Genomic DNA, 16,549 nt, shown 5'->3' with positions numbered 1-16,549 from the left:
TTATCCTATGATTCTAGGGAGATTGCAGCACATTAGCCAGCCTGGGCAACTTCACTATCATCACAGAATTCCTCCTCATGGATATTTCAAACTCCCGGGAACTCCAAGTCCTACAAGGTCTGCTGTTCTTAATGATTTATCTGGGAGCCCTGGCTGGAAATCTTCTGACTATTTTAGTAATTGTGACAGATCCCCATCTTCACTTTCCTATGTATTTCTTTATAGGCAATTTATCCTTCATAGATTTCTGCTATATTTCAGTTAGTGTTCCCAAATCTATTGTGAATTCCTTTGCAGGTAGACAATCAATCTCACTCAAAGAATGTGCTGCTCAGATTTTTCTGTATATTTTATTTGCATCTACAGAACTTTCTTTTCTTGTGGTGATGTCTTATGACCGTTACATTGCCATACATTATCCCCTGCACTATGGACTCACTGTCACCCCATATGCTTGTGCACAGGCAGCAGGGGGTTCGTGGGCCAGTGGATTACTCTATTCTGCCATCCATACCTTCACCATGTTCAGGCTTCCCTTCACAAAGTCCAATGTGATCCATCAATATTTCTGTGATGTACCACAAATTTTGAGTATATCATCTACAGAAATTCAGTTTTCTGAATCTGTGCTCCTACTTATAAGTGCTGGCATTGACTTAGTGTGTTTTGCTTTCATGGTTATATCATATATTAAAATATTTTCAAGTGTGCTTCAAATTCGTTCTGCAGAAGCCCGTAGCAAAGCCTTATCTACTTGTACCCCACAGTTGGCTATTCTTCTTTTGTTTGTAATTTCTGGATTAATTGCTGTCCTAGGTCCTATTGCAGATAAAACTTCTATTAAAAATCTGTTGACGGCTATGTGCTATACCATGCTGCCACCGTTTATAAACCCCCTCATCTATAGTCTGAAGAACAGGGAAATTAACAGTGCTCTAGGGAGAATGTACAAAAGATATTTTGAGTTCCCAAGCAGGAGTTTACTTGATTAGAATATTTAAAAGCAAGACAATTTGAAATAAATTTACTTTGTATTTGCTGCATGTATTATGGGAAATAAGAGACTTTCTGTCCCTGTAAAGATTTGCAACCTTGGAAATCCCGTAAATGTTCACTGTGGGTCAGAACTGACTAGATGACACGCAAAAGTCAACCACCTTAAGTTTTTATAATTAAATATCTACCTGTGAAATATCTAATATTTATTTGTGTATTTTAATTTTTGTTGATCACAAACGTGAGCATTAGCTGTACACTTCTGTGTCTTAGTTGGTTTTGTTTTTTTGTTTTTCTGTTAAAAAAAACACACACAAAATAGGCTCGTAAATACTTTCTATGTATTATTCAATTTAGCATTCAATTGTGCATGTATATCATGGATCTCATGTAAAACAAAAATAATATTTCTTACAAATATCCAAACTTGGCGAATATTCCACCTTTGCTTAATTTTTATAGCTAAATTTTTAATATTTTAATAATTGAGGATTCTATCCAGTTTCTTTTAACATTGAGTTATATACATAGCTATCACTAGAGGAAAAGCTATCATACTCAATTCTACATTCAAATAATAAACTTATAAAGATTAGGAATTACTTTTCTGAATCTTGGCATTTGTGCATTTGCCTTAGTGTACTCTTGATTTATATTTAAACTAGCATTTATATATAGATTTTCTCTTTAGTGTTACTCTATTCCAGATACTTGACTATCTAAAGCCATTGATTTCAAGTCACTAGGCTTCTGGTAGTGATGTGGTTATGAATCCGGCTGCTAACTTCAAGGTCAACAGTTTAAAACTACCAGCTGTTCCTCAAGAGAAAGATGAGACTATCTGCTCCTGTAAATATTTACAGCTTCAGAAACCCTGTACAGGGTCTCTATGGGTTGGAACCAACTCCAAGGCATATAACCTCCACAACCACAAGCAGAATTCCTGAAAACATCTAACACCTTTCAGATTCTATTTCATTTTAATTAGTAACTGTGTTGCAGAAATTCAACATTGTTATTTCTCAGTATTTTTAATTAATGTCCCTGCATGAAGTGAGCTATTTAAATCATGAAATGTTGGTATTTCCTCTGTATAATTATTTTTTCCTAATTTTTGTCTTCAATTTTATTTTTCTCTAATAATTAGTTATGATATAGTTCTTTCTATATCTGTTTGCTTTCTAGTTCTATTTTATAGGAAATGCTCATCAAGATAGTTCCATGCATGCTTAATGATCTTTTTATGTTTGAAATTATGTCTATAACGTATTTATAACTTTACATAGTACTAGAGTTCTCTTTGGAGTCCTGGTAGGGTGCTTTATGATAAGGACTGGGCTGCTAATAAGATCAAACCAAACCCACCAGACATGGTTGTTATGAATTAGAAATGACTTAATAGAAATTAATAGCAACAGCAATAGTTCCTGTTGGTTTGTGATTTGCATTTAATTTCTCACAGAAAATAGGAATATAAACCATTTTTATCTTTATGCATACTATGCCTTATTGTTGTTAAGTGCATTCAAGTCAGTTCCAATTAAAGGTGACCCTGTATATAGTTTATAAGGAGGAAATGGTGCATTTGAACCACTGACCTTGTAGCTCAAATTTACCTTGTGGTCCAGTACTTATCCTACAGCACCAAACTCCAATGCAAACTGGAGGATTTTAAGTGTTCCAAAATTTCCTTAATTGTTCTCAAATATTGGTGTCATTTAAAAATATTTATCTTTTCTGTTTCTCATTTAAATTCTTTTTTCTTCTAATGTTGAACACTGCTAAGATGTATGGTCTCAATTCTGGATGCCTTTGGAAGCTGATTAGAAATTATGTTCTTAGAAACTATTGCTTAAAGAGCTTTTCTTTAGTAATGTATAGATGTGGGACAGTATATGATATGAGTTTGAGAATCCTCTCAATGTCACACTATAGAACTCTTTGCTAACAATTTTCAAATTACATAAAGCTGCTCTTTATCCCATTGACAAAATGCTTGGTTTCTGCTTCAGTAGAGAAGTATCCCAGATATATATTTTTTATCTGTGCATAATAGCATATTAGGAGATCTCAGTGTTAGCAAGATGAGGCTAAGGGAGATTTCATAGTAAAATCTCAATCAATGCATCATTATGTGACATTTCTAAGTTGTATAGATTCCATTTTTTCTTTTTAAGATTATGAAAGCATCTATATCTCCTATGAAGGTATCTATATCTTCTTCCAAGGAACTCTGGTGCTATAGTGGTTACAGTCGGGCTGCTAATCTCATGGTCAGCAATTCAATACTACCGGCAATTCTGCAGAAAAAATGAGGATTTCTGCTCTCATAAAGATTTATAGCCTCAGAAACCCTATACAAGGTTGCAATGAGTCAAAAATGACTCCACATAATCACCACCACCACCACATGTTTTTGTGTTTTCATATTTACCTAAGACCTCCCACTAATCAGATACATAATTTCATGTACCTTCCAAAATTCCTTAAGATCAGTTTATGAGTATCTTTCCATTGTTTCATCCCTGGGTTCATCTTTTTTTTCCCTTACAATTCTTTTGATGATATTTTAGATGAGACAAATGAATTTATGTTGAACTGAAATGAGTTGAAAGTTATAAACAGATATTTGACATGAAAACAGTTCTATTTCAAGTTTAATAAATAAATTAATCTTGAGCAGATGAACAAATGGATAAAATATGATTTGATTTAAGTCATCTGATCCAGAGAATCTCAGTTGCTAATGATGAATTCTATAACAGAATTTAAAATATAACTTTTCTAAAAATAATATTTTAATTGTAAAGTAATGATAATTATGCAGAAGGTGAAACAAAGCACATAGATATTGATGAAATTGTGTGATGATTTATCATAAGTGACATTGGGCTTTTACTCTCACTTACATGCAATGGAGCTCTGGTAGCGTAGTGGTTACGAATCGGGCTGCGAACCTTAGGGCCAGCAGTTCGAAACTACCAGCTGTTCCGCGGGAGAAAGATCAGGCGTTCTCCTCCCGTAAAGATTTACAGCCTCGGAAACCCTGTACAAGGTCGCTATGGGTCGGAAACGACTCGACGGCACTTAACAACAACAACAACAACAACATGCATTAGTGTCAACTTTGTATTAAATAGTTTTCTCCTCCTTCTTGTCCATCACTTGCAGGACTACATTCATGTGATAAGTCATGGTTTTCTTTCTTGAATCAATGAGACTAAAGTAAGTGTATTCCCATCCTGAGATAGATTAACTACATAAAACAGAAGTGACATAGAGAACTTTACAATTTTAAATCAGTAGAAAGAAACTCTTAGAGTAAATCATTGATGTTACAAAGAGAGGTAATATGTAGAAAGTAATATTCCTATATGGTAACAATTTCAAAGTTATAAATATTATAATACTCTGTTTCAAGTAAGCCAAGGAAATAGTTAGTGGAAACTTTAATCAACTGATGACAGTAGTTTATTTTTTTTAAAATTCCTCACCTCCTGTTTGAAATCCCCTTTAACGATTTCAATTCTTCCATACAACTTGGTATACTTGATGTATCTTTCCCTACACAAAAGATAATGCTTAATAAGAGAAACATTTTTTAAAAAATCTTGGACAGATAAACATGTACTTTCCAATATATAAAATGTGTTTGTCAAAAAGACCATAATTTTAACTTCAAAGCTAATACCGTGAATAACGATTATAAAGATACTAATCCATATACAGACAAAATAAATAACATCTGTATTATTGGAGCATCCTTATTTTTAAAAACCAACTTTGTTAAGAATGTGAATTTTAATGGATCTGATACATGAGGAAATTTTATCAATTATATAACTGGTGCTGTATGATAAAAACTGGACTTCTAAAAGTTTGTTGTTGTTAGGTGCCATCGAGTTACCAGGTACCCCTTGCAAATCCTGTAAGGGGTCTCAGAGCAGGATCCAACTTGTGGTCACTTAAAAACAACAAAAACTTGTGTATTTTGTTTGGGTCAGGAACACCTTATACCTCAAACTGATATCTGTGCTTTTGAATACTTTAAAAAGGTGTTGCACAGCAGATTCATCTAATTCAATACATCATTTGATTTTTGGCTCCTGTTGCCTGAGTATTGCTGGATCCAAGCAAAAGGAAGTCTTTGACAACTTCATTCTTTTCTCCTCCATTTATCACGATGTTGTTTATTGCTCCCGTGGTGAGGATTTTTGTTTCTTTATATTGAGGTGCCACTCAAAAAATGAAGGTGTTGTTCTTTGATATTCATCAGTAAATATTTTAATTCCTCTCCACTTTGAACAAGCAAGGTTATATACTCTGCATATCACAAGTTGTTAACGAGTCTTCCTACAACACTAATGCCATGTTTTTCTTCGTATAATCCAGCTTTTCAAATTATTTGCTCATCATACATATTGAATAAGTATAGTGAAAGAATACAACCCTAACATACATCCTTCCTGATTTATACCATTAAGTGTCTCCTTGTTTTGTTCAAACAACTCCCTTTTTATTTATCTGCAGGTTCCTCAGGTGCACAATTAAGTGTTCCAGATACTCATTCTCCACAATATTGTCCATAGCTTGTCATGACCCACACAGTAGAAAGCCTTTGCGTAGTCAATAAAACACAGGTAAACATCTTTCTGGTATTCTCTGCTTTTAGCCACAATCCATTTGATATCAGCAATGATATCTCACATTTAACATCCTAATCTACATCTGTCTTGAACCTCTAGCCATTCCCTGTCAATGTACTGTTGCAGCCATTTTTCAAGTATCTTCTGCAAAATCATACTTGTATGTGATATTATTGATATTTCCTGATGATTTCTGTATTCCGTTAGGACACCTCTCATTGGAAGGCACAAATACGGATCTTTTCCAATCAGGTGGCCTGGTAGCTATCTTTCAAGTTTCTTGGCATTGATGAGCAAGTCCATTCAGTGATGCATCAGTTTCTTGTTATTGTTGTTATTATGTGCTGTCGAGTCAGTTCTGAACCATAGCGAACTTGTATAGGGTTTCCAAGGAGTAGCTGGTGAGGTTGAACCACCTGTCTTACTATAAAATTTACTTTGCTTCTTAGGGTCCATTAAATAAAACTATTTGTTGCTTTGTTAAGTGCTATTGAATGTGTCTCAAATCTAAGTATAGGGTTTCAGAAGAGCAGGTGGTGGGTTTGAATTTCTAAACTTGCTTTCCAAATTGACCTGTGGTGCAATTCTTTTCCTATAATGTCACAGCAGAACACCATCAACCCACTTATATACTATGTACCACCTAGTATTTCTACTTAAGCGGCTGCTTAAATCAAACTCATTTCTTACTAAGGTGTGGTGTAGTGGATTGTTTAATATGTCTCTACTAGGCTTAGTCTATCAATACGATTTTTTTTTTTTTTTTTCTCTAACTGGTCTGAATAAGAGAAAGTGAAAAAAGGTACTAATAGAATGAAAGGATTCATCTTTTGGATGTTAGTAGAGTTCATTGTAATTGTAAAAACTTGGAAAAGTAATATGGATTTAAAATGAGCCATCTCACAAAGGGTGGGTGGTGTCTCACTACCATCAAAGAAGAAGAGTCAGCTGTAAGTAAAGTGTATCCTTGGGCCCCAAGATGCCTGTGAATTGAACTTCCCAGACCTAGGAACAGAAAGCTGTAGCATGAGAACATTGGCAGAAGAACCACACAATGAGACAGAGCAGTTGACTTCCAAGCCTATGAAGTAAATAAACATAAATTACTTTGTTCAGGAAGCATACTTGTAGAATAGGAGACAGGTTTGCTGACTCACTGAAGCTGAGTGTCTTCAGGCTGAGGTTTATGATGGAGTGGTTTATCCTATAGGCATTTTTCAGCTGCTGACTTGAATTACTGTTCATTTATGAGCCTCTATTATAACCTGTTAACTTCCCTAATAAACCCGATACGTATTAACATGGTGTCTGATTGCTGTATGGCTACTTAATTGTGCAATTGTACCCAAGTGAAGAGTAATGAGGATTGTTACAGAAAAGCTTTGTGCCGCATATTTTGCAGAAGGAATGTTCTGATGAACTAGGTGAATTTCATTCACCAAGAGTCAACCTACCAAGGTTCTCTGCTAGAGTAATGGTTATGAGTCTGGCTGATAACCTCAAGGTCAGCAGTTCAAAACTACTAGCCATTCCATGGGATAAACATGAGGATTTCTACTCCCTTAAAGTTTTACAGCCTAAAAAACTCTACATAGGATTGTTATGAGTCAGAACTGACTAAAAAGCACACACCCAACCAAATACAGAGATAAGGTCTGAAGCTTGTAATCCCTGAGGAGCTAGATTGTGCCAGGTTTGACAGCGGATACCTTTTTTCCCATGAGGCTTTGGAGCCCTACAGTCTTCATAGAAGCTTGTACTGGATTGTGTCATTCCTAATTCGGGGTCAGTGTCAGTGTTGTAAATGGATGAGTGTCCTGTACTGGAAGTTAGGAAGATAGAGAAAAGGAAAAAGAAGAAGAAAAGAACCACACACACAATTGCAATCCTTAGAAAAAGAGAATATTCTGTATTGGGAGTGATTTGAGCTGAAGGTCTCAGACTTGAGGGTAGTTTAACTGAAGGATTGCAACTAAACAGTTGTGGTCCAGAAAATTGGGCTGCTCCCAGGTAATCTTGCTCCACTGAGGAACTTGCAGAGCTGCCTCAGTGGTCAGGGACCTTGCAAGGTTTTTTCATTGTATGACCTTCAGTTCAAGTCTGCAAAAACATCTTGCTGCCCTGTTTCCCTAGCAACTACATTCTTCTAATAAATTCCAACTTACTGCTTATATCTATAACACCAGATGTTTTTTTTCTTTTCTGTGCCCCCAGTACCTCCTTTGATATGTGTATATAATAAATGTGTTGAATCTAGGTCTGAGTCACAGTATCTCCATCAGAGTGCTGTGTCCCACCTGGTCTCAATTTTACTTACTTTCATTTTGTGTCTTGTGTCTTCCTTTTTTTCTAATCTCCCATCACCCCTACTTGGGTTAATCTCTCTGTGCAGGTCACAGAGTATAGCCACTTTACGGACGTGATAATTCTGAATTTCAGAGATAAATAAACAAGGCATCACAAAATATTATAACATTAAATAAAAAGAAACAATAATAGATTGCCCACTTTAAAGATTATTGAGAAGAAACATAAATGAGCAATACAGAAGTACAAATAATAGGCAAAATAGAAGCTGTTCAAACAATGGCATTGACCCTAACTCAAGGAAATTAAAGAACACACAGACAACAAAATTAAGCTAAACAGAATACATATGAGAATCTCAGTAATGAGGCATTGTTGCTAGGTTCCATCAAATTTATTCTGACTCAAAAGCAACTCTATGTACAACAGAAAGAAACACTGCCTCGTCCTATAACATAATCACAATCTTTCTTAAGTTTCAGCCCATTATTAAGTATCGTATCAATCATTTCTTTGAGAAAATCCTGCTTTTTCAATGAGCCTCTCATAAACATCCACCACTTATCTGTCAGTTTGTCATACTGTGGTGGCCTGTGGGTTGCTGTGATTCTGGAAGATATGCCACCAGTCTTATAAATACTAGCAGCGTCACCCACAGTGGACAGGTTTCAGATGAGCTTCCAGATGAATACAGACTAAGAAGAAGGAGAGATGAACTACTTCTGAATATTTAGTCACTGAAAACCTTATAAATAGAAGAAAAACATTGTCAGATAGAAGGCCAGGAAATGAGCCCTTCATGTTGGAAGACACTCAAAATGAGATTGGAGAAGAGCTGTCTCTTCAAAGTAGTGTTGACCATGATGATTCAAATTGAGTAAAGCCCTTGGGACCTTAATTTGCTAATAGGGCACAACTAAAAATGAAGACAAACAGCTGTAAACACTGATGATAACCTGAACTTGGATTATTAATCTGAATTATTGATACTAATCTGAACATGGAGTATATGAACCATTAATCTAGGAAAATTGGAAATTGTGAAAAACGAAATGGAACATGTAAACATCGATATCCTAGGCATTAGTGAGTTGAAATAGACTGGTATAGCTGATTTTGAATCTTACAATCACATGGTTTACTATGCCAAGAAAGATAAATTGAAGAGAAATGGTGTCACATTAATCGTCAAAAAGAACATATCAAGATGTCAAGAGGTATAATGCTGTCTGTGATAGGATAATATTCATGCACCTTCAGGGAAGAATAATGAATAGTGCTATTATTCTAATTTGCACATCAACAACTAAAGTCAGTGAAGATGAAATAGAAGAATTCCACCAACTTCTTCAATCTCAAATTAATCTAAAATGCAATTAAGATATATTGATAATCACTGGCGATTGGAATGCAAAGGTTGGAAACAAAGAGGAACGATCAGTAGTTGGAAAATATGGCCTTGGTGATAGAAATAACACTGGAGATTGAATGGTAGAATTATGTAAAATCAATGATTTCTTCATTTCTAATACCTTTCATAACAGCATAAGAGAAGATAATACACAAGAACCTTGCCAGTTGATATACACAGAAATCAAATTGACTACATGTGTGGAAAAAAACAAGGCCTGGGGCAGATTGTGGAACAGACCATCAATTGATTATATGCAAATTCAGACTAAAGATAAAGAAAATGAAAGGAAATCCAAGAGAGCCAAACTATGATCATGAATATATCCCACCTGAATTTAGAGATCATCTGAAGAACAGATTAGAAACATTAGAAACTAAAGACTGAAGACTAGAAGAGTTGTGGCATTACATCAAGAACATCATAGAGGAAGAAAGCAAAAAGTCATTAAGAAGACTAGAAATTAGGAAAAGGTCAAAATGGATGTCAGAAGAGACACTGAAACTTGTTATCCAGCATAGAGATGCTAAAGCAAATGGAAGAAGCAAGGAGGTACAAGAGCTGAACAGAAAATTTCAAAGGTCAGATTGAGAAGATAAAGTCAAATATTACAACTAATTGTGCAAAACTCTGGAGTTAGAAAACCAAAGGGTATGAGCACACTGAGCATTTCCCAAGCTGAGGGAACTGAAAGAAAAATTCAAGCCTCAATCTGCGTTATTGAAGGATTCTCTGGGCAAATTATTGAATGATGCTGAAAACATCAAAAGAAGATGGAAGGTATACAGAGTCACCGTACCAAAATGAAATGGTCAAAGTTTAACCATTTCAAAAGGTAGCGTATGATCAAAAGTCAATGATATTGAAGGAAGAATCCAAGGTGCACTGAAGGAATTGGAAAAGATAAGGCATCAGGAATTGATGAAATAATAATTGAAATCTTTCAACAAAGTGAGGCAGCATTGGAGGCATGCACTCTATGCCAAGAAATTTGGACAAAATCTATTTGGCCAGCTGATTGGAAGAGATATAATTGTGTCCATTCTTTAAGTCTGTATACACACACACACACACACACACACACATACATTTTTGTTGTTGTTACACATGTTTTGTTTTTGTTGTTGTTGTTGTTAGGTGTCATCGAGTCGGTACCGACTCATATGGAATGAGGAAATCATCGAAAAATATTTTTGTTATCTCATGTGAGTGAAGTTTTACTAAAGGTAATACAGAAATGGCTGCCACTTTATATGGACAGATAATTTCCAGAGATTCAAGCTGGATTCAGAAGAGGACATGGAATGATGGATATCATTGCTTACGTCTGCTGAATCTTGGCTGAAGCAAAGAATACCAGAAAATGTTATCTGTGTTTTATTGACTTTGTAAAGTCTTTCGATTGTGTGGATCATGAAAAGCTATGGACAATATTGTGAAGCATGAGTTTTCTGGAATATTTACTTGTGCTCATGAGGAATTCAAGCTGGATTCAGAAGAGGCTGTGTAACAAGAGATATCATTGCTGATGTCCAATGGATCTTGGCTGATAGCAGAGAATATCAGAAAGATGTTTACATATGCTTTATTGACTACGCAAAGGCTTTGGATTATGTGGATCATGACAAGCTATGGACAACATTGAGAAATATGAGTATTCCAGAACACTTAATTGTACTTCTGAGGAATCTGTACCTGGACCAAGAAGCAGTTGTTCAAACAGAGCATGGGAACACTGAATGTTTTAAAATTGTGAAAGGTGTGCGACAGGATTGTGTTCTTTCACCATACTTATTCAACCTGTATCCTGAGCAATTAATACGAGAAGCTGAGTTCTATGAAGAAAAACGTGGCATCATTAACAACCTGCGATATGCAAATGATACAACCTTGCTTGCTGAAAGTGAAGAGGACTTGAAACATTTACTGATGAAGATCAAGGAACACAGCCTTCGGTATGGATTGCATTTCAATGTCAAGAAAACAAAAATCCTCACCACTGGACCAATAAACAACATTCTTATCAACAGAGAAAAGATTGAAGTTGTCAAGGACTTCATTCTTCTTGGATCAACTATCAACATTCGTGGAAGCAGCAGTCAAGAGATCAGACAACGTATTGCATTAGGCAAATTTGGTGCACAAAACTTTTTAAAGTGTTGAAGAGCAAAGATGTTAGCTTGAGGACTAAGGTGCGCCTGACCCAAGTCATGGTATTTTCAATAGCCTCATATGGATGCGAAAGCTGGACAGTGAATAAGGAAGATTGTAGAAGAATTGATGCCTTTGAACTGTGGTGTTGGAGGAGAGTACTGAAAGTGCCCTGGACTGCCAAAAGAACCAATAGATCTGTTTTGGAAGAAGTGCAGCCAGAGTGCTCCTTGGAGGCCAGGATGGCTAAGCTTCGTCTCTCATATTTTGGACATGTTGTCAGGAGGGAAGAGTCTCTGGAAAAGGATGTCATGCTGGGTCAGAGAAAAAGAGGAAGACCCCAACGAGATGGATCAGCAGGGTGGCATCACTGATGGTGTGAAGTGTGACAGCGGTAGTGAGGTTGGCCCAGTATTGGACATTGTTTCGTTCTGCTGTGCATGGGGTCGCTATGAGTCGGTTCTGACTCGATGGCACCTGACAACAACAACAACAATAATGAGGAATCTGTATATAGATCAAGAGGCAGTTTTTTAGACAGAATACAGAAACACTGAATGGTTTACAATTAGGAAAGATGTGAGACAGGGTTTCATTATTTCACCATATTTATTCAAACTGTATGCTGAGCAAATGATCCGAGAAGCTGGGTTATGTGAAGAGAAACGAGGCATCAGGATTACAGGAAGACTCATTCATAATCTGTGATATGTAGATTGCTTGCTGGAAGTGAAAAGGACTTAAAGTACTTACTCATGAAGATCAAAGAGCACATCCATTGGTATGGGTTGCACCTCCATGCAAAGAAAACAAAAATCCTCACTACTGGATCAATAGGCAACATTATTATCAATGGAGAAAAGATTGAAGTTACCTAAGACTTCATTTTCGTTGATTTGCCATAAACATTCATGGAAGCAGTAGTCCAGAAATCAAAAGACTATAAATTAAAGCATGGAAAAGAATAATCCATGCACGTAGAAATAGAAAGAGTTAGGGTGACCATATTGATAATAAATAAATTAGATTTAAATCAAATTGTTATTATAAAAGACAATGAAGGATAATATATAATGATTAAAAAGTCAATTAATCAAGTTATATAACAATTATTAATACATATACATCTAACATCAGTGCTCCAAAATATATGAATCAAAATTTGAAAGAATTAAGAGAAGAAATAGACATGGTGTTGGCTACATATTGTAGAGTCAAATTGGACTCATAGAGATCCTAAAGTGGATTTCTATGTCTGTCTATCTTTACAGGAACAGAAAGCTTTATCTTTCTGCCATGGAACCATTATTATTTTTGAAATGCTGATAGTGAGATTAGCAGCCTGACTTGTAACAACTGTAGTATAATAATATTTGGTGACTTCAAAATTCCAACTTTGCAGAGTGTCTAAAAAGATGATTAGTAAGGATATCAAGGATTTATACAATACCACAATCCAATTAGACCTAATGAAGGTAGGGAATAATCAACCATCAGAACAATACACATTAGAAATATAGCAAATGCACCTGGATCATTATCCAAGATTGACGATATGCTAGGTCACAAAGCAAGTTTTAATAAGTTTATTAAAAAATTGAAATCATACAAAGCACCATCTCTGATCATAAAAATACAATTCTTGCAATGAATAACAGGGAAAAACAAAGCCTGAAAAGACAGAAGCATGTTTGGAAATTGAACACTGTATTACTATTTTCTGATTTTTTTTTTTTTTTTTTCATGAATTACATGAAGGTTTACAGGACATATCATCTGATTTACATTTAACAAATCATACACTTTGGCCTATTACAATGACTGCTATCCCACTTCCTCACTGTGTTTCTTGTTTCTGTTCCGCCTTCTTTCCTACCCCTTCCTAACTTATTCCTTGGGGAAGTGCTACCCTTTTTATCTCAAATGGTTGACCATTCTATGGTGAGCACACCTCACTACTGTTGTCACTAATATATACGTAACTACTTCTTAACTGAAAAATGAGTCACAGGGGTGGTTTCAATTTTATACCTAACGAGTGACCAAGGACCATTGTCACAGATTCTTTCTGACCAGTAAATCTTTAAGTCTGTATACACACAAACATACATTTTTGTTGTTGTTACACACGTTTTGTTTTTGTTTTTGTTGTTGTTAGGTGTCATCAAGTTGGTACCGACTCATAGAGACCTTATGCAAAGCAGAATGAAACACTTCCTGATCCTGGGCCAACATCACTACAGTTGCCACTTTTGGTTCCATCGATGCTGCCACTTGGCCAATCCATCTCATTGGGGTCTTCCTCTTTTTCTGTGACCCTCCACCTTACCAAACATGATACTCTTCTCCAGTAAATGGTCTCTCCTGACAATATGTCCAAAGTATGAGAGACAAAGTTTGGCCATCTTGGTCCTCCATGTAGCATTCTCGCTGCACTTCTTCCAAAACGGATCTATTAGTTCTTTGGCAGCCCAGGGCACTTTCAATATTCTCCTCCAACACCACAACTCAAAAGACTTAGTTATTCTGCGGTCTTCCTTATTCACATGCATATTAGGCCATTGAAAATAGCATGGCTTGGGTCAGGGGCACCTCAGTCCTGCTGACATTATTAATCTTCAACACTTTAAAAAGCTCTTGTGTGGCAGATTTGCTTAATGCAATATGTCGTTTGATTTCTTGAATGCTGTTTCCATGAGTTTTGATAGTTGATCCAAGAGAAAAGAAGTCCTTGATGACTTCTCTTTTCTCTGTTGATAAAAATGTTGTTTATTGGTCCAGTGATGACGGTTTTTATTTTCTTTACATTGAGATGTAACCCATGCTGAAGACTGTGCTCTTTGTTGTTGTTGTTGTTGTGTGTGTGTGTGCTTAAGTTTTTATGGTGAATTGAGTGATAGTTTACATGGGAGAACATCTGCTTTCCATTCATCCTATAGTATTTTCATTTCATAGTAATGACTACAATTCCCTCCATGCATCATCATTCAACAGCATTTGCTTCCATTCCCTCTGGGTTTTTTGTTGTTGTTGTTGTTGTTGTTTTTTAAGATGTACACCTAAGCACTCAGGAATGTATTATCATTCAAACACCCCGCAAGCCTGCCCACCTACCTTCAACACACAGCCCCTGTCACTCTCTGAGTACAGAGTCCCCAGGCGCTCCATCTCTCCACGCCTTCATCTCTAGCATCACTGCTTCTCTGGATGGGGCCCTGCACTCAGCTTTTCTCCCTTGATGGTCCCAGGGTCCTCCGCTCCTGGACTTCAAGATCAACCACTCTCCTTTTATTACAAAACATATACCTTTACGTCTGCAATACTCACAATCAGTCCTGATAGCAATTACTCACTAATGAACCACAAGAGTTTTATCCCCATCTCTTTTTACCAGCCCCGTACAGATAAGTTGGAAACCACTCAGTGGAGATGAGAGGAAGCTTTTTAAACTCAATTTTGTAACTGGCCAAAAGATTTGAACAGACACATCACAAGAAATAAGAAATGGCCAGTAAGTATGTAGAAAGTACTCAACATAATCAGTCTTTAGGGAAATGTACAGTGTAACCACAATGAAATACCACCACATATCTACTTGTTGTTAAATTGTTAAGTGCCATCAAGTTGATTTCAATTTATAATGACCCTGTATAGGGTTTCTAAGGAGAAGCTGGTAGGTTTGAACTGTGGACCTTGTGATTGGAAGTCCAGTGCTGAGATCCTACAGTGCCACACCACACACCTCCTGTTGTTGTTAAGTGCCGCCCAGTAGGTTCCGACTCATAGTGACCCTGTATAGGATTTCTGAGGAGCTGATGACCAAAATAAATTCCTCACGCATATCGGCGGGATCTGGAACAACTGGAATTCTCATTACACTGAAAGTGGAAATGTAAAATAGTACAAACAGTTTGGTAGTTTCTCATAAAGTTAAGTATTCACCTACTCTGAGATCCAACAATTCCACTACTGGGTATTTACTCAAGGAACAAAAACTACAACCATGTGATCCTATAAAGACATACAGGACCTGCAAGATCTTTCTCCTGCTTATCTCTCCTCCTCTGCTACCTTTCATCCCCTTATTTTCTCTACTGGAGGTACTCTCTCCTCCTTGCTGTTTCATGAATAAATCTGGTTCATTCTTCTTTAAAGCCTTTGTGCCTACTGCTGTTTCTGCCTATGATGTTTTCTCCTCAAATCTTTGTATAACCGGTCTCTTCTCATCCTCTAGATCACACTCACAGAGAGTTCCCTGACCATCAAACTAAAGTCATCTCTCAAACCCAGTTTAATTTTTCTTTTTGGTATTTGTCATTCCTGAAATCCTCTAGTTTTATTCTCTAATGTATTCTAAGTTTTACCACTTCCCACTTCCTCTAGAATGGAAACTCCATGGGAGTAGGTACCTTTCTACCACGTTCACTGTTGCATTCTCAAAGCACACAGTAAATGCTCAATATTAATTGGGTATTGGATTAAATGACTATCAGTGGCAACAGGAGGGAACACAGTGGTTCCATGGGATAAGCAGTGGACTGCAGACCACAAGATCAGCGGTTTAAGTCTGCCAATTGCTCCTCAGAAGAAAGATGGAACTTTCTGCTCCTGCAAAAGATTTAAAGCCTTGGAAACCCTGTATAGGTTTCTGAACTGACTCAATGGCACTAAACAACAGTAGCAACAGGTTAAATTAAACATGACTCCATGTCTTTAAAGAGGTTTAAGGTTATCCCAGACATGTGCATTATTTTTTCTTCTTTGGTAAAAATATGCATAACAAAACACACAGCAATTCAACAATTCTACACATACAATTCAGTGATATTGACTACTTTGTCAGGTGCCATCGAGTCGGAACTGACTCATAGTGACCCCATGCACAGCAGAATGAAACAATGTCCGATCCTGGGCCAACCTCACTACCTACTGCTGCCACAATTGATGCCATCAATGATGCCACCTGGCTGATCCATCTCATTGGGGGTCTTCCTCTTTTTCTCTGACCTCCACCTTACCCAGCATGACATTCTTCTCT

At 36.6% G+C, this 16,549-nt stretch overlaps 1 protein-coding gene across 1 annotated transcript; it reads left to right on the top strand.

The window, feature by feature from the left end:
* Positions 1-386: 386 nt before the first annotated feature.
* LOC102817888 (olfactory receptor 14I1-like) lies at positions 387-992 on the top strand. The gene has a single exon (XM_006877860.1). The coding sequence runs from the start codon at positions 387-389 to the stop codon at positions 990-992; it is 606 nt and encodes a 201-aa protein (XP_006877922.1).
* The last annotated feature ends 15,557 nt before the right edge of the window (positions 993-16,549 follow it).

The sequence above is a fragment of the Chrysochloris asiatica genome, unplaced genomic scaffold (genome assembly GCF_000296735.1).
Source record: "Chrysochloris asiatica unplaced genomic scaffold, ChrAsi1.0 scaffold00642, whole genome shotgun sequence".
Classification (NCBI taxonomy): Eukaryota; Metazoa; Chordata; class Mammalia; order Afrosoricida; family Chrysochloridae; genus Chrysochloris; species Chrysochloris asiatica.
The sequence above is the reverse complement of the archived record's forward strand: the minus strand, read 5'-3'. Positions and strand labels throughout refer to the sequence as shown.

What these genes read in the sequence shown, in the direction of transcription:
- LOC102817888 (XM_006877860.1), top strand. Translation starts at nt 387, where the DNA reads ATGTCTTATGACCGTTACATTGCCATACATTATCCCCTGCACTATGGA.